Source organism: Trichechus manatus, unplaced genomic scaffold, assembly GCF_000243295.1.
Source record: "Trichechus manatus latirostris isolate Lorelei unplaced genomic scaffold, TriManLat1.0 scaffold00072, whole genome shotgun sequence".
NCBI classification, from domain to species: domain Eukaryota; kingdom Metazoa; phylum Chordata; class Mammalia; order Sirenia; family Trichechidae; genus Trichechus; species Trichechus manatus.
This window is the reverse complement of record NW_004444008.1, coordinates 134,241-151,589: the sequence shown is the minus strand read 5'-3', so window position 1 is coordinate 151,589 and position 17,349 is coordinate 134,241. Positions and strand designations below refer to the sequence as shown.

At 53.8% G+C, this 17,349-nt stretch overlaps 1 protein-coding gene across 1 annotated transcript in view; it reads right to left on the bottom strand.

The window, feature by feature from the left end:
* The window catches only part of PLEKHG4B (pleckstrin homology and RhoGEF domain containing G4B), a 58,380-nt gene that overhangs the window by 17,765 nt on the left and 23,266 nt on the right, over positions 1-17,349 (bottom strand). Inside the window, 10 exon segments of the mRNA XM_004380289.2 lie at positions 2,061-2,241; positions 2,782-2,952; positions 4,212-4,442; positions 4,522-4,611; positions 7,286-7,535; positions 10,619-11,250; positions 11,468-11,563; positions 11,653-11,772; positions 15,140-15,278; positions 15,854-15,996. Coding sequence (XP_004380346.2) covers positions 2,061-2,241; positions 2,782-2,952; positions 4,212-4,442; positions 4,522-4,611; positions 7,286-7,535; positions 10,619-11,250; positions 11,468-11,563; positions 11,653-11,772; positions 15,140-15,278; positions 15,854-15,996 — 2,053 coding nt within the window.

The following is a 17,349-nucleotide window of genomic DNA, read 5'->3' as shown; positions in this document are numbered from 1 at the left end:
GTTAGGTGAGGACCTGTGTGCACACTGTGCGTTAGGTGAGGACCTGTGTGCACACTGTGCGTTAGATGAGGACATGTGTGCACAGTGTGTGTTAGGTGAGGACATGTGCGCACACTGTGTGTTCGGTGAGGACATGTGTGCACACTGTGTGTTCGGTGAGGACATGTGTGCACACTGTGTGTTAGGTGAGGAACTATGTGCACACTGTGTTAGGTAAGGGCCTGTGTGCACAGTGTGTGTTAGGTGAGGACCTGTGTGCACACTGTGTGTTAGGTGAGGAACTATGTGCACACTGTGTTAGGTAAGGGCCTGTGTGCACAGTGTGTGTTAGGTGAGGACCTGTGTGCACACTGTGTGTTAGGTGAGGAACTATGTGCACACTGTGTTAGGTAAGGGCCTGTGCGCACACTGTGTGTTAGGTGAGGACCTGTGCGCACGCTGTGTGTTCGGTGAGGACCTGTGCACACACTGTGTGTTCGGTGAGGACATGTGCGCACACTGTGTTAGGTGAGGACATGTGTGCACACTGTGCATTCGGTGAGGGCCTGTGTGCACACTGTGCGTTCGGTGAGGGCCTGTGTGCACACTGTGCGTTCGGTGAGGGCCTGCGTGCACACTGTGCGTTCGGTGAGGACATGTGTGCACACTGTGTGTTTGGTGAGGACATGTGTGCACACTGTATGTAAGGTGAGGACCTGTGTGCACACTGTGTGTTAGGCGAGGGCCTATGTGCTCATTCTGTGTTATGTGAGGGCCTGCTGAATGTTGGCTCTTTTCTAGATGCTTGATATGCACATGGTACAAAACAGACCCAAGTCTCTGCTCTTAGGATATGTGTGTTTGTGTGTATTGGGTGTGTGCATGTCTATGTGTGACTGATGGACCACAGACTCGTAGGTTAGAGAGCATGTTAGTGGTTGCAAGTGCCATGGGAGGGAGATGATGGTGTACAGGTATGGGATCAGGAAGACCTCCCTGAGAAGGTGAGGGCGTGGGCCAAGTGGATGCCCTTGGAGCGTGGTCCAATCAGAGCACACAGCCATCCCTGAAGCCAAGGCTGAGTGTGTCTGGAGTCTGTGGGCTGCAGCTGGGAGGCCAAGGGCCTGGCATGGAGGCAGGAGGAATGTGGGGCCTGGCCATGGGGCGCTGTGCTCCTGCAGGGGCTGGTCTGGCTCGAAGTGGATGAGGAGCCCCTGGAGGATCTGGGATCTGAAAGAAGGGAGGCTGCCAGGAGGCTGGAAATGCTCCTGGTGGGAGAGGTGGGTGGCCTGGGCTAGATAGCGGCAGTGGAGGGAGAAGAGCTGCCCACAATCAAATGTTGCAGCTGGAGGCCTAGGGATTCCCCACAGGGCGAGTGGGAACTGCCCCCTGAGGAGGGGGGAGAAGGGGGGCTTGGGGAGGGCGGGTTTGAGGGGGACAGTGGGTTTGAAATGATAGCTAGGCCCTGCATGAGACTGCTGGGGTTTGAGTTTGGCGTTTAGGGTGAGGTCTGGGCAGAGGCTCCTCATTGGAGGAGTGTGGTCACCTTGAGGGGCATTAGGAGCCACCGTTCTGGATGAACGCACTGCCTCTCGAGTACAGACAGAGGTGTCCCCCTCGAGGAGGCGGGAAGAGCAGGGAAGATGGAGGAGGACAGTGAGGAAGGAAGAGAAGCAGAGGGTGGGATCCTGGGTGGATGGGCCCTCAACTGCGGAGACTGAGGGCAGACCCCAACCGGGCCTCCGGAGATCCCGGCCCTACTGGGGAGAGTGGGCAAAGCATCCAGACTGTGCTTGTGGGGGCTGAGAGGCAGGCGGGGTCAGTGATTGTTCTCAAGGTCCGGTCAATGTGCTTGTGACTGGATGGACCCAGCATGACCAAGGGGTCCTGGTGCTGCAGGCAGGCCTCAGCCTCTTAGAGCGGGTCAGCAGTATCGATGGGGATGGCATCCACCCCATGTGCCCACACCCCCGTCCCCGCTCCCTGTGTCCCTCACACCACCTCGTCCCTCCCTGCGGCCCCCTGTGTACCACCTTCCCCCCCCTTCTGCCCTCGCCCCCTGCCTGTGCCTGTGCTCTGACCTCGGTTTCGCAGGGCCTGCCGCCACAGGATCCTCCCTATGATGCTGGTCCATGCGCTCTTCACCTCCACTGAGCTCGCCTGCAGGATGTAGGTGTCCTGAGACCTCCGCCGCCGTCGGAACCAGATCTCAAACCTCAAGCCGCTGTCGCCCACGTTCTCTGTCATCCCGATCTCAGCCGTCTGCATCACAGCAAACCCCACAGTGGCCCCAGATGCCTTCAAAAAAGTGGGGTGATTGTGCTGCCCGATCGGCCTTTAGCTTGTCCTTAGTGTGGGGCAGAGCTAGAAGCCAAACAGCTGGCTCCCTCTTGGGCCTGAGTGTCCCCATTTGGGAAAGGAAGGGCTGGACTAGAAGCTTCTGGGCCTTTATCACCTCTTGTGTTCATTACCCGGCATTGGTCCATGAAGGGTTTATGGTTTTGTGGTCCTCTCCAGAGCCCCCCAAGCTTCCATGTACAGGACTGTTCATTCTCAGCCTGTGTATGGGAGGCGGCAGGTGAGGAGACCCACCGGGACCCAGGTCATGCCTGTCCACAAAGTCCCTCTGTGCTCCCTAAGCTCAGGGAGGGCCCCTCCCTGGGGAGGGAGCATCTGTTTCCCAGGCAGTTGATGCTGTCCCACTGGCTTTCCTCTCACTACTTCCCTCTGCTTGTCTGGAATGACACCCTGGTCCGAGGGACCCCAGGGGCGAGACTGGGAGCCTGGCGCCCGCAGCCGTACCTTGAAGGACTGCTTGTATACATAGATGTCATAGCCGCCGTCCATCTTCTTGGTCTTGCTGAACAAGATGAGGTCCTCAAAGAGGAACACCTGCCGCAGGTACTTTCTCCTCCCACAGCAGACGACAAACTCATCCTGGCACCTGAGGGGCCCCTGTTCCTTCAAGTTCACCTGGAGGGAGACAGCTTCCTTAGCAACAGCAATGTGAAGGACGTGGGTTCTGTGGCTGGACAAGAGTTATTTCCTTTCTCAGTGTCTGGGCCTCTTGAAATGAGAAAATGAGACATGGAGGGCAGATTCCCATAACTTCTGTAAACACATCTCAGTATTAGCTTTTAATGAGAAGTTTTAAGTGGCTTTAAGTAGAAGCTGCAGCATCACTAAAAACAATGACTCAAGAACTCAGGCAGACTCCTAACCCTGTCATCTGACCCTCCACAGCCTCATGAGGGAGGGAGACTCTCTCACACCGGGTGACACTGCCCAGGGGTGCCCACAAAGGCTACCTGGGGCCAGGTTGGGGGGCAGAGACGAAGTGGCTGTATTCTAGAGCGGCTACAGATCATGCTGCTCGCTGAGGGTCAGCACTAAAGGCTGGGCATTACGAGACACTCATGGGGCCCACATCTGGGAGACACTGCTGCCCCTTGCCCAGGTGGGAAGGGGCACCATCTCCAGGGCACTTGAGGACGGTGAGGACGTGGGAGGAGCCAGAGTCCTGGACCTCCAGGACCCAACCAGGCAGAGAGGAGAGCGCTTCATGTGCTCGCTGGGCCTGGGGGTCCCCCACAGGCATAACGCTTCCTAATACAGGGCTCTAGCTGGGTAGGTCCCCACGTTCCCATGCCTCCTGCACACATTTTCCGAGGTTGCAGTGAACGTACCTCTTTTGGGTGTTGTTTAACTTCCCACTTTAACTTCCCCTTTAAAGCCCTCGTGTACATTTTAACTGAAACCCCCGTTGATGACTAAGCGGCCCATGTTCCCAGAGAAATCTCCCAGGCTCAGGCTGGGCCTTGCCCTCACTCCTGCTGCTTCCTATGGGGCTGACAGGGGATGGACACAGCTGGCCAGAGTCTCTTCCACTGTCTCCGCTGCATCCAGGGCACCTCCCCTCTATGGCCTCCAAGAGCAATTCGGGCGGCCGCTGGCCACCCTCACAGGTCATGGTGAGACGGGCCTGGGGTCAGCTGCCCCCAGGGCCCTTGCAGGAGTGGCCCCGTGGTGCACAGCCCTGCACTCAGAGACCTGAGCCTGGCTCAATGCTCTGAGGCTGCTGTCTTGATACAGTTAACGATCTTTCTAATGAGGTCCCCACAGTGTCACTTTGTCCTGGTCTTGCAAATCCCATAGCTGGCCCTGACTGTCAGGGAGGCTCAGTGTCCCGCCGTGCCCCTCTCTGCCATGCTGCAGCGCAGGCGGGCACTCACATCACAGCCGCGCACAGCGTCCATGGCCAGCAGGTCATTGCCGTGGCGCAGCTGGAAGCGGACCATGTCCTCGGCGGCCCGCAGCTGGCCGAGCTCCTGCTCCTGGGTGGGGCTGTGGCCGGCCTCCTTGACCAGGTCCTTGAGCAGCAGCGCGTACTTGCTCATGCGCTGCACTGGCTTCAGCAGGTAGGAGGCCAGGTCCATCTTGTCCCCCAGTGCTTGCTGCTTGGCCTGTGGGGAGGGGGTCAGACAGGCAAGTGAGCGTGAGCCTGGCCAGGACCAGTTGGGGTGGGGTGGGCGTGGGGCCGACCTTAAAGAAGGCATTGCCATGGCTGCTGAGCAGAGCATCCGAGCGCGGCTTGTTCTTGCTGTAGAGTGCGTACATGCTGAACTGCTCCTCCTGGAAAACGGGAGGGACCACGGGGCATCCATGCACACTGAGTCCGCAAGTGCGGACAGACACACGGACATACAGACACACACATGGGCAGACGTGCACATGGGCACGCACACACACGGGCACACACACGCAGACAGACACATGGAGAGACACATGGACACATAGACACTCAAACACATAGACACACACTAACATATACTTGGACACAGACACACGAAGACACATAGAGAGGACAGACACAGAGACACACATGGATAGACACACGAAAGACACATGGACACAGAGATGTGAACACACAGACACACATGAACACATACTTGGACAGAGACACACAGAAATGGACAGATACACAGGAACACACATGAGCAGACACACGGACAGACACACACAGGCAGACACATGGACACATAGACGTGAACACAAGACACACACATAAGCATATGGAGACACACAGACACACACTTGGACACACACAGATACATGGACACACGTGCAGACAGACACACACAGACACACACTCACCCTCCCACCTCCATGAACCCAGAGACGTGTGAGGTTTTGAGCCGGGCGCAGCCCTCTGTGGCTCTCACCAAACATTTGAGGCTTTTAAAGACCAACAGACATGTTCCGAGGGGAGACCCCTGAACACTGGTGCCAGAGACAAACCAGGGCTTTTCTCTAAGTGGGGCTAAACCTCCCAGAAGGGAGAGTTTCATAATCAGCTCCACAAGTTCTATGACAACTTAGTAGGGTTTGATCACAATGGCACTGAATTTAGAGATTCATTTAGAAAACTTCTAGAACTGGAGACTCTAGTCCGTGAACATGGTAGGCCATTCTATTTATTCAGGTTTTCTTCTGGGCTTTCAGTAAAGTTTTATGTTCTCCTTGTGAAGGCCTTACTCAGGGAACTAGTTAACCAGGGCTTGTTGCCTACACTGTGTTCCAGGGACTATTACGGGCTCTGAGACTTTTCTTTTTTTTTTTAAAATGTCCACACAATTCTCTCAGATGTGAAGTCCTACAATATAGTTTTTAAGTGTTAAAAATAGTTTTTCTAATATGTCATTTGAATAATTTGATGAAAGAATACCAGAAGAGGTTAGACTGTGAAAAGCAGTCCCATTATAAGTGAAATACTGTAATTTGGTTTCTAACAAGGAGCAGCTTGGCAAAGTTGGCTTGATAGAAGTTGGCAGAAAATTCCAAATGGAAGATAGCATTTGAAGCAGCAGAAAGAAAGCGAAAGGGTTACTGTAACAAACTGTATAATTAGCATTTTAGTCACAAATATGAAGTTAAAAAGAAGAGAAAAATGAATTAGTTAAAACCCCTAAAAATGCCAAGAGACCAGTAAGGTAAGAGGGGAACCAGGAAACGACCAGAGAAGCCATTAATTACCAGCAATAAACTGAGGTTGGCACGCTCCTGGGGAAATGGACCCACAGAAGGACGCTAAACACTATCGTCACAGAAAAATGATTTTTAAAAGGATTAGAAGGAATCGGTGGAAACTAAAAAATCTCCATTGAAAAACCAGTTGCCGTCAAGTCATTTCCAGCTCACAGCAAACCCATGTGCGTCAGAGTAGAACTGCGCTCCACAGGATTGTCAACGGCTGCTTGTTTGGAAAGTAGATCTTTAGGCCTTTCTTCCAAGGCAACTCTGAGTGGACTTGAACCATCAACCTTTTTGGTAGCAGCCAAGTGTGTTAACCGTTTGCACCCGCAGGGACTCCCACCCTAAACACACTTTCCTGAACATTGAAGATTTCCACAAACTAAACCACTTATGACATTCGGATATGACAGATCAGATGATCCTTAACGTCTGCTCTAAAGACAAAATGAAAACTTTGCAGAAATGATAAAAGCTTTTAAAACCATTCCATGCAATGTAAATTGCTGTATACTTTACAAATTATTAAAAAAATATTTTAAAATTTGGTAATTTTTTTTTATTCTTTTAAGTCTGAAGCAGTTATTTTGGCCACTTGAGTCACCAGTGCCTGGGACACTGCTCATTGAGTATTTGTGGAATTTTCTTTTCAGAGTAAGTTAAACATTTTATTAAAGGGTGAACATGACCCCAGTAGAGAGCTACTCCATATTCACGGTTGAGAAGAGACAGAGAGAACAACTCTCCTTCAATCAGTCTCTATCTTCAATGTGCTTCCAGTCAAAATCCTAAAAGGTTATTCCCCGAACTCGACAAACTGATCCCAAAACTCATCTAGAGGGCAAACGGACCACAGGGAGAGGGTCAAGGAAGACAAGGCACAGGTTCTGAGAACTGATCACTGGCAATCTGATTTTGGGAATTGCTTTTGTCCAGTTGGCCTAGAGTGGAAAGGCAGCAACAGCGCCTGTCCCACGGGGTTGTAGGAGAATTACACGGGATGATATAGGTGAAGCTCCCCATACCATGCGTCTCTCAGCATGGGAGTTACTAGGGGACACCCTCTGTAAACTGTCAAGTGCTGTCACACCCAGTCTTATCGTCTGCTCTGGGGTGTATGTTTATTGATGAGCTGCAAAGAATACACTTCCTAAACTTGTCCTGGAGCCATTCAGATTACCCAAAACTTAAAAACCCAATCTGTGGGCACCTGACCCACGAGACTCTCCCACACCTGGGGAGAAGGACCCGGCCCCAGAGTCCTCAGGGGACTCACGTGTTTCAGGAAGCTGCAGCCCACGGCCAGCGGGCAGTGCCGGCAACGCTCCAGCTCCCTGAGGAAGTGCCGGCAGTGAAAGTCATGGAGCTTCTCCAGGTTCCCAAAGATGGTGCCGCGCTTCCCTCGCAGGTCCTGGGGCAGGTCCATCCTTTCCATTTCTGGAAAATAGTTGTCGATGACATATCCTAAGGACCTGACATACTCCCTCTCCGTGGAAACCATCTCGGCCATTATGTGGTGCAGGCGGCTGGAAGACACAGAAAGAGGGCTGGATGCGTCGTGCAGGCTCCACAGACGGCATCTCATTAGAGACTATGCCTCACACGAAACAAAGCCGACTTTAGGAAACTCTCACACACAGATGCGAGGTGCAACCTGCGTATGTGGGGTGCAGAGTAAGAAAAGAATCTCTTGCGATCACTTGTTTTCAGAAATGAATGATTGAAGTCTGCTCCTCTCCCAGTACCTGGGGTTGCTCCTCTGATAAGCAGTAATGAGAAAAGATGAGAAATAAAGAGGGGGATGCATTTTAGGGAGAGACTTGAAATATCATCCATTTACTGACCATGGTTAGTTGGCCTTTTCAGATAAGAGATCCCTTTGAAAGCTGGAAAGGCTCGATTATGCCAGACCCCCTAACTTAATCTCTGGGCATGGGGACTCCTGTTCCAGGTGGTTTAATTCTGGAACCCTCTCTGGGAGCAGTTCTAGCAGGAAAGAAGAGGCCTCTGCACAGAAGGGTGTGATGGGAATTTATGAAGCAAAGTGGGTTTCGCACCCATGTTTACTGCTGCCCCACCAAAAGCTATTTCTGAAAAGCCGGCTTTGCACTGTGGTCACACCTGACCCGATGAGCTCACAGATGTGAGCAGCTTCAACCCCAGGACCGATGCACCCAGGAACGGAGGAGAGGCGACGGCTGGAGCAGAAGACAGGAGAGCAAAAACCTCACAGTGCAGGGATGGATGCCAGCTGGGCCAGAGGCAGGAGGCTGGGATGGACGCCAGCCGGAGCAGGGCCGGGAGGTCACTGTCCAGAGCTCTCCTCCTTGACACAACCAGGGCCTCCCGCCTTAACAAGGCTCATGTGGAGGGGCTGTAGACCAGCACATTGTAGGAGGTGTTCCAGTGACCAGGGGACACCATGCCCCTCCACTGGCCCAGCCTCCCCAGCTCTCGCCACTGGACATGAACTCGTTAATGATAGCCCGTGTCCACCCTGCCTCATCCCCTGGGTGGTGGAGGAGCCCAGAGGATCTGTGTTTCCCCGAGAGGGAGGATGACAGAAGGCAGACTGTGCCCTCTCTGTGCAAAACAGCTTGTGCTACGATCCTATAAGCCTGTACTGTGCTTCCAGGTCAGTATTTTCTCCTTTTGACCATTAAAAAATGTCTGAGCCTTCAATAAGAATAGTCGTGTGTCTGTTGTAAACAGACGTGGAATGCTCAGGGTTCCCTCCACCTTTCTGAGCTGGCTTGGCAGGATCCACAGGGCTGGGGGCTCCCTGCTGCTCCCTCTGATGCCCCTGCCCTGGAGGCCCTCCCGGTGCCTGCGATGTGCGCTCAGGTGTGCACCTGCCATCACTCTCAGAGGAAGCCTGCGAGGGCTCCAGATGGTGGCCCGAGCCGCGCTGCTTTGCCCACATTTGATGGGGTTCTACTGTAACGTCTTTAAACAGCTGGATCCTAATGGCAGTAATGGGGGCTGGCAGATTTTTTTTGTCTGTGGTTTTTGCACTTTTTTTTTTAAATTGGAAAAAAGTGAAAAGCAGCTAAGGATGGGAGATGCTGTGGTGGGAGCCCATTTGCAGCAGAGCGGGGAGCCCGTTTTTCCAACCCCCCGCTTCCCCTTGTGCCTGCAAATACGGGTTGACAAATACGTCGTTTCTGAGTAGACAGCGCCTCTGCTGGTTGGGCCACCCAGAGCCAACCTGTGACCATCTGGACAAGGGTGCCTCTGTGGTTCAAGGGGACCAGGTGCCCTCTGCACAGTGAGAGAACAACCCTTCACACCTCAGCCAAAGACAAAACTGTCCCTTTTAGGTAATCTGAAACACAATCAAATTTAGAATACTACCTATCACATGGAGCCCTGGTGGCGCAGTGGTTAAGAGCTCAGCTGCTAACCAAATTGTTGGCAGTTTGAATCTACCAGCCGTTCCTAGGAAACCCTGGGGGCCGTTCTACTCTGTCCTAGAGGGTCGCTGTGAGTCAGAATCCACTCGACGGCAACGGGTTTGTTTTGATTTCGTTCCTATCGCACATATGAGGGTAGGATATGCTCTGGTGATTTGGGCCAAATTACACGGACAATTTATTTATCAGGAACTCATGGCTAGAAATTACTGTGGGGGTGGCAATCTAACACCGCCTGGCACCTCAACAGCAGCCCAACATCTAGAAACCTGGACTTTGTCATAAAAAAGTAAAAGAAAGCATAAACTTTAAAAGGCTGTAAATTGCTTCATGACCCCACCGTCTTTCCCATGTGATGTGGGTTGGCTCCCATCACTAAGATGCTGTATGGGCAAGGATAGGGGCAAACTTTTTAATAACTAAAGGAAACCTTGGGTTTCAGCAAGTTGGTGTTGGTTCAGTACAAAGCTCCATCCTCTTAGCCTGACATCTGAGAAGGACTCACTCCCCTCCCAGCCCGACACACATGGGTTTTGGAGGATTCCGGATGCCATGACTACAAGGCTGTCAGGTCGGTGTGTCTGTGTCTGGGATGGGGACAGAAGTGACCTGTTCCCAGAGGCTACATCAGATGCCAAGCAGAGGGAGGGTGACCTCCTAACTGCTCATGGCCTCACGCCGGCTGGGGAACAACCTACGGGGCCCAGGTGCCTCCACTTCAGTGGCCCGGGGATGGGCTCTCGGTAGACGGCCCACACCCCGGCATCCTGTGACCCCAAAACCTTCAGGACGAGGTCAGAGGCAAATCACAGCCCATAGGTGTGGCCTGGGTTAGTGACTCAGAGCTTTGTTGTTTCTCCCTCCTCTGTAGGATTGGGACTTCTGATAGGTCTGATGGTCCCATTTGTCCTCATCATCACAGGTAGCTGAGGGGAGGCAGACTGGACAGGGCTCACACAGGACTCTGTTATGGATTCAACTGTGTCTCCCCAAAATATGTGCTGTAAATCCTAACCCCTATACCTGTGGTTGTAATCCCATTTGGGAACAGGGTTTAAACTCAGATGGAGCCCTTTCAGCCTGGCAGGACAGGGGCGTGGGGGGGTCCCAGCATTTCTATCTTGTAGACAAGCATCTAGAGCTATGATGGCCCCCACTGGCTGCTGGGCCGAAAGGGCAGGGAGTGTCCACCTCACCTTCCCGAACGCGGCCTCCCGTCCCCCTCAGGGTGGTGGACCCTGGATGGAGAGGACAGGCTGCGGTTCCGGGGAAGCGGAGGGGTCTTGGAGGCCACATTACTTGTCACTTCCAGGCCCTTGATGTGTACCCCGATGTGTCCCAGCTGGCGGGGCTCCCTGGGACCACCGTCAGTGATGGGGGACTCGAAGCTCTGTGTTTTCTTCATTATCTTCTTCAGGGGGTGCTTCCTGAGGTGGGGACCCGGGGCCCAGGCAGGCTCAAGGTAGCAGGGGGAGCCGCTGTCCGGGGAACCCTCCCTGGAGGGCGGTGTGTCCCATGGAACAGGCACACCTGGGCCCAGGTGCATAGCCTCCTGTGCACTCAGAGTGTCCTGCCCAGAGAGGCTGGCCTCCTGGGGGAAGGGCGGGGAGCTGCAGCCAGGGGCAGCTTCAGGAAGGGCATCCTCTAGGCAGTGGCCGGTCTTCGGGCCCTGTGACCACAGGGCCTGGCACCGCCACAGCTCCCGCCTGCCGTCAGGCCCTGGCTCCGCTGTGGCGGCCACTCGGCAGCAGCTCCCCAGGTGCTCAGCATCTGGCGAGGACGAGGGAGTCTTGGGGTGCTTCCTGAAGGGTGGCCTCCATCTGGTTGCCTGGAGACAGGGAGGGGGCTGGTCAGCCAGGGAGGGGGGCCGGGGTGTGTGCCCCAGCAGGGCTGTGATCACAAACCATGCGGTTCTGAGCCTGGGATAGCTCAAGTCAGCCCAGCTAGGACAGAGCAAGAGATTGCAGGAGGGACAAACAAACCCTGGGCTCCAAGGCACCTACTGGGTCGGGAGGGGAGGAGGAGATGGCCCAGGCACTCCTTACCTGCTCCTCCAGTCCTCCCCACACCGACACTCTGCCTGGAGCCGCTTCTCTGGGACTCACAGGGAAGATCCTGTGAGCACCAGAGGGGCAGGGGTGCTGTGCAGGCACAGGGGTGCTGTGTGGGCATGGGGGTGCTGTGGGCACAGCAGGGCAGCCACGTGGTTTGTGGCCAGCAGTGCACCCACCATTGCTGCTGCCTCATGGAAGCCTTGATACGCCTCCTGCTTTTCCTTCTCGTTCTCTGGGGAGGCCGGCTCCACAGGGCCGGGGGATGGCTCTTGTTCCCTTTCAAACCACTGTTTGACCTACGTAGGAAAAGAAGATTTTATTTTTAAGTGTGCAGGGACAAGGACGACAGGCTGTCCCTCTGTGAACAGGCGCCATGAGCACTGGGCACAGCGAGCCCCACCGTTGCACACGTGACACCTGTTCCAGGCGGGCCAAGGGGCGTGGGCCCACACGGTGTGAGTGACCATGCTCTGTAGCTCATCCCCATGACCCTCAGTGCCCAGGAATAAAATCAGTACAGGTAAAAAACGGACCCAGAGCCTTCAGTTTGGGAACCTGTTAATGTGTTAAACATGTCCTAGAAACATTTGTTGGGCCGGTGGCTGCTTGAGGCCACCCAGCGCCGTCTGCTAACCTTCACACCTCCGTGACAAAATCAAGGGCCTTATTTTAGAGGCTTGTAGTGGAAATGTCGAAGTACATTTTATTACATTTTGTGTGTAGTTGTCGTAATGCAGCTGACTATAGTGTGCGGGCACTGGTGGTGGGCGCCCCAGGAAAAGCCTGTTATGAAAAGGGAAGGGCTGGGCTGGATCTATGGCCACAAGGCTTGTGTCATGATTCCAGATACGCAGGCAGAGGAGACAGATCAGATCAGACAGATCTTCATAAATGGAGCCAGAGTCATGGGCTTATTTCTATGAACAGGGACTGGTGGGTGACCTCAGAGCTGCTGGGCGCAGGGTAGACAAACACGCCAGCAGAGTGGAGCTGGATGAAACTCACAGACACGGTCTGCGTCCAGCTTCATGAAAAAAGTAAATTCTATCTGATTTGAAAACTTAAATAAAAAAAAGAACTATATGAACTTCATGATAAAAGATATTAGTAGTTTGATAACCTCAAGATAGAAAGGATTATTTAAATCATAAACACAGTTAAAGAACAAATTACAAACTGGGAAAAATCTTTGCAACATAACCAATGGATTACTACAGTTAATATAGTAGAACTGCTACAAATCCATTGACTTAAGTACAAGAAAAAGCAATTCATGAAAGAAACTAAAATAACCAGTAACTGTAAGAAGAAAACGTTTAACCATAGTACAGAAAATCCAAACGGAAACTATGAGATACTCGACTTGAGGAAAGTGGTGCTCTCAGATGCTGCTGCTGAGAATCTTTCTGGGGACTCATGTGTCAAATGTATCAAACCTCAAAAAAAAAAAAAAAAAAAAGCTTTTTCTGATGATGACATCAGGAACCTAGGAATTTGGCCAAAGGAAATACTCGCAAAGCGTGGAAAGATGGAGGTACAGTAATGCTTAACGGTGGTGTTCATGATAGATGAGAAACTGGCAAGAGCCCAGGAATCTTGGGTCAGGAGCTGGGCAAACAGGTTCAGGCATCCAGGACGCGGGAGGCAGTAAGGACGAGGCAGGAAGGTGCACCCCACAGCCCAAGGGACAGAGCCGGTTAGAAAGAGCTACAAGTAGCATGGCCCATTTTTGTGAAAATATATGTCACTTGTAGATTATTCAGACGAATAGAAAACACCTAGGATGGAGATATATGAAAAAAACGTGCCCACTTGAGCAGACAACCAGGGTGGCCAAGAAAACCCCTGGCACGAAAATGGGGCAGGATCACCAGCAGAGCCGTACCTGGGAGGGGGCAGGGTCGTGCACACTGAACCCATTTGCAATGCTCAGAAAGAAGAGGGGCTGCTTCCCAACAAGTCGGGGTGCGGTGAAGAAGTAGCCTCAGAACAGCAGCAGCAGGAGATGCTCAGAAGAAGGGCTAGAAGATGAAGCTGATGAAGTCTGCACCGAAGGTTGAGGAGAAGGCCCATGATGCGGGAACAGGGAGGGAAGTGGGAGACTGCCCGGGGGGCGGGAGCAGGCAGCAGCGGAGCCGCCAGGGACCCCCGGGAAAGGACACAGCACCCTTAGCAAGGGACCCCAGCACTTGGCGCCCCAGGATATGCTGTCCTAAATTCTGGACATTGAGGACGAAGAGTCTGCAAGCTTCCGGGGAGGAAAAGCAGGTCACAGACAAAAGGTCAAGGTTGGACAGTGTCAGACACATCAGCTGCCACACGGGACATTCAGACAGGAGCCAGCATTCAGAATGTGAAGGTAGGAAAGACATTTTCAGACATGCCAGGTCTCAGATTTCCCCCCCTTTCCCCTCTCTCTGGAAAGTACTGGGGGTGGGGCAGCTCCACAAAACAATAACATCAGCCAGGGAAGAGGGAGACGTGGGGTGCAGAGAGGGCGGACGAGGGCCAGGAGCACGAGGTGGGGTGGGTGCTGCCCACAGCCTCAGGCCCTTCTTCCAGTCTCTGTGGCTTCACTCACCTGGTGCTGAGGGGTCCCTGTCCCCCCCTGGCCTGGTGGTGAGGGGTCCCTGCCCCCCTGGCCTGGTTCTGAGGGGTCCCTGCTCCCCTGGCCTGGTGCTGAGGGGTCCCTGCCCTCCCTGGCCTGGTGCTGAGGGGTCCCTGCCCTCCCTGGCCTGGTGCTGAGGGGTCCCTGCTCCCCTGGCCTGGTGCTGAGGGGTCCCTGCCCTCCCTGGCCTGGTTCTGAGGGGTCCCTGCCCTCCCTGGCCTGGTGCTGAGGGGTCCCTGCCCTCCCTGGCCTGGTGCTGAGGGGTCCCTGCCCTCCCTGGCCTGGTGCTGAGGGGTCCCTGCCCTCCCTGGCCTGGTGCTGAGGGGTCCCTGCCCCCCTGGCCTGGTGCTGAGGGGTCCCTGCTCCCCTGGCCTGGTTCTGAGGGGTCCCTGCCCTCCCTGGCCTGGTGCTGAGGGGTCCCTGCTCCCCTGGCCTGGTGCTGAGGGGTCCCTGCTCCTCACTTCCCCAGGGTCAGGTGGACATTCAGCTCACACCGCCAATCCCCACTCCAGGGCCTGAGAGCCAGGATCGGGCACTTGGAGACCAGAAAAACACTGAGACCCACGCGCCCTCATCCCTGCCGGATGTGTGACCACGATGAGTCCTGCACCCTGACCTCCCAGGAGGTGCTCTCGACAAGTTTTGGGGGAGCTGAGGCTGGACAAGGACCCAGAGGTGTCTTCCAGCATCTGCTCTCCCAGCAGGGCCATCATGTCCCCTCTCCCCCCACTTAGCAGTGACCACCTCTCACATTCATTTAGATGGAAGCTGTTGTTGATAAAATGACTTTAACGAAAAAGTTTCTGGAAAAGGTTTATATGCACATGTCTATGGAGGAGAAAGTCAGGATTATAGTGCACTGAAGTGCTAACACTGTTATTTTCAGCAGCATTTGAAAGTATTTTTCTCTTTTGGCTCCTTTGAATTAACTTTTTTTCTCACTGAGCCAGAATTTTTCATGTAAAAAGGCAATAAAGCTCATCTCTGTTTACATGAACTGCAGAGTGAGCTGTGGTGATGTCACTCCCTTCCTCTAGGACCTCAGTGACACTGACCTGGGCCTGCCCCTCCTGGTGCTGCCTCAGCTCCTGCAGGCTCTCCAGCTGCTGCAGACACCGATTGGAGGAAAGGACCAGCCTGTGCACCTCTTCGTCCACCCAGTCGTACAGCCTGGTGGCGGCCTCGATGGCGTCCCTGGAAGAGAGGATGAAGCAGCACGTCCTGATCTCCACGTGGAGGATGGTGCTCCCGGCAACAGCCCTCTGGAGCACCTGAACACTCCTCAAGCATGCTCACTCACACCTGAAAGAAACGACGCCCAGGAGGCCAACCACAGATGTAGGTGTGCACACACGTGACGCCACCATCTACGCAGACACTCAAGACGGAGCCCTGGCCAAGCTGGAGAGAGGCCAACTCCACGTGGCACAGAGGGGATTGGGCAGGGTACGGCAGCCCCCAGGACAACACAGAAGGTCAATTTGGGGCCACTGACTCTGAGTCTCCATCATGGAGAATTTTAACTTTCCTTACACCTTGGCCTTCCAGGGAGCCTCTGCTTCTCTTTGGAGCACATGCGTATGGATTAGCTCTTTCCAGGTAAAGGGCAATGATGCTGGTCAAGGTGCAGAGGCCGGCACCCTGCAGTGATGCCTGGGTGGACACACGCTCCTCGTGCCCAGAGCAGAGTGCTTTGGGCCATTGCTGCAAGCTCCCCAGAGCAGCCACCTTCCATTGGCACCGGCAGCCCTCTCCGGGGGCACACTCACCGGCTGTCCTCACCAGCGACAAACTCGTCTCTCCTCAGCCTCGCCAGGACAGCACCACCTTCCAGCCTGAGGGTGACCAGCAGCGTGTCTTCCAGGACACACTTCATCATGGCCCTGTGCATGCTGATGAGCTCCGCGACTTCCTGCAGAGGGACAAATATCCATACAACCCTGCTCCAAGGGAACCTTGGTCTATTAGTAGTAACCCTGCTCCAAGGGAACACTGGTCTATTAGCAATAACCCTGCTCCAAGGGAACCCCTGTCTATTAGCAGTAACCCTGCTCCAAGGGAACCCCCGTCTATTAGCAGTAACCCTGCTCCAAGGGAACCCCCGTCTATTAGCAGTAACCCTGCTCCAAGGGAACCCCCATCTATTAGCAGTAACCCTGCTCCAAGGGAACCCTCCATCTATTAGCAGTAACCCTGCTCCAAGGGAAGCCCCTCATCTATTAACAGTAACCCTGCTCCAAGGGACCCCCGCCGTCTATTAGCAGTAACCCAGCTCCAAGGGAACCCTGGTCTATTAGCAGTAACCCTGCTCCAAGGGAACCCCCCCATCTATTAGAAGTAACCCTGCTCCAAGGGAAACCCCGTCTATTAGCAGTAACCCTGCTCCAAGGGAAGCCCCGTCTATTAGAAGTAACCCTGCTCCAAGGCAAGCCCCGTCTATTAGTAGTAACCCTGCTCCAAGGGAACCCTGGTCTATTAGCAGTAACCCAGCTCCAAGGGAACCCTGGTCTATTAGCAGTAACCCTGCTCCAAGGGAACCCCCCATCTATTAGCAGTAACCCTGCTCCAAGGCAAGCCCCATCTATTAGCAGTAGGCATGTAAGAATGGCCAGGGTTCCTGGTTTATAACTAAAACTAAAGCACTGCAGTGTGGCTGTGTCCACGCGCCGACATCCAGTTCGAATAGGGAGTGGAGTGCCAGATACGCTGACAGGGAGGGTGAGTCTGAGGTTAAAGCTAGAAAAGAAGGGTGCTCACGACTCGGTGGTGGCAGACCTGCCTTTCAGACTAGAGATACCCAAGTCCGGCCACCAATGAGAAGTGTCCGGGACACCCCAGTGTCATCTTCTAGGCTACCATGGTCTGTGTGGTCAGTCTGTCTCTGCCTTGTTTGAATGACTCATTCCCAAAAGCAATCACTATTCCTGCCATATTGGCATATCACCAAATATTGTTGTTGTTAGGTGCCGTTGAGTTAGTTCCAACTCATAGCGACCCTATGTGCAACAGAACAAAACACTTCCTGGTCCTATGCCATCTTCAGAATCGTTGTTATGCTTGAGCTCATTGTTGCAACCACTGTGTCAATCCATCGCGTTGAGGGTCTTCCTCTTTTTCACTGACCCTCTACTCTACCAAGCATGATGTCCTTCTCCAGGGACTGATCCCTCCTGATAACATGTCCATCCTTGCTTCTAAGGAGCATTCTGGTTGTACTTCTTCCAAGACAGATTTGTTCCTTCTTTCGGTAGTTCACGGTAAATTC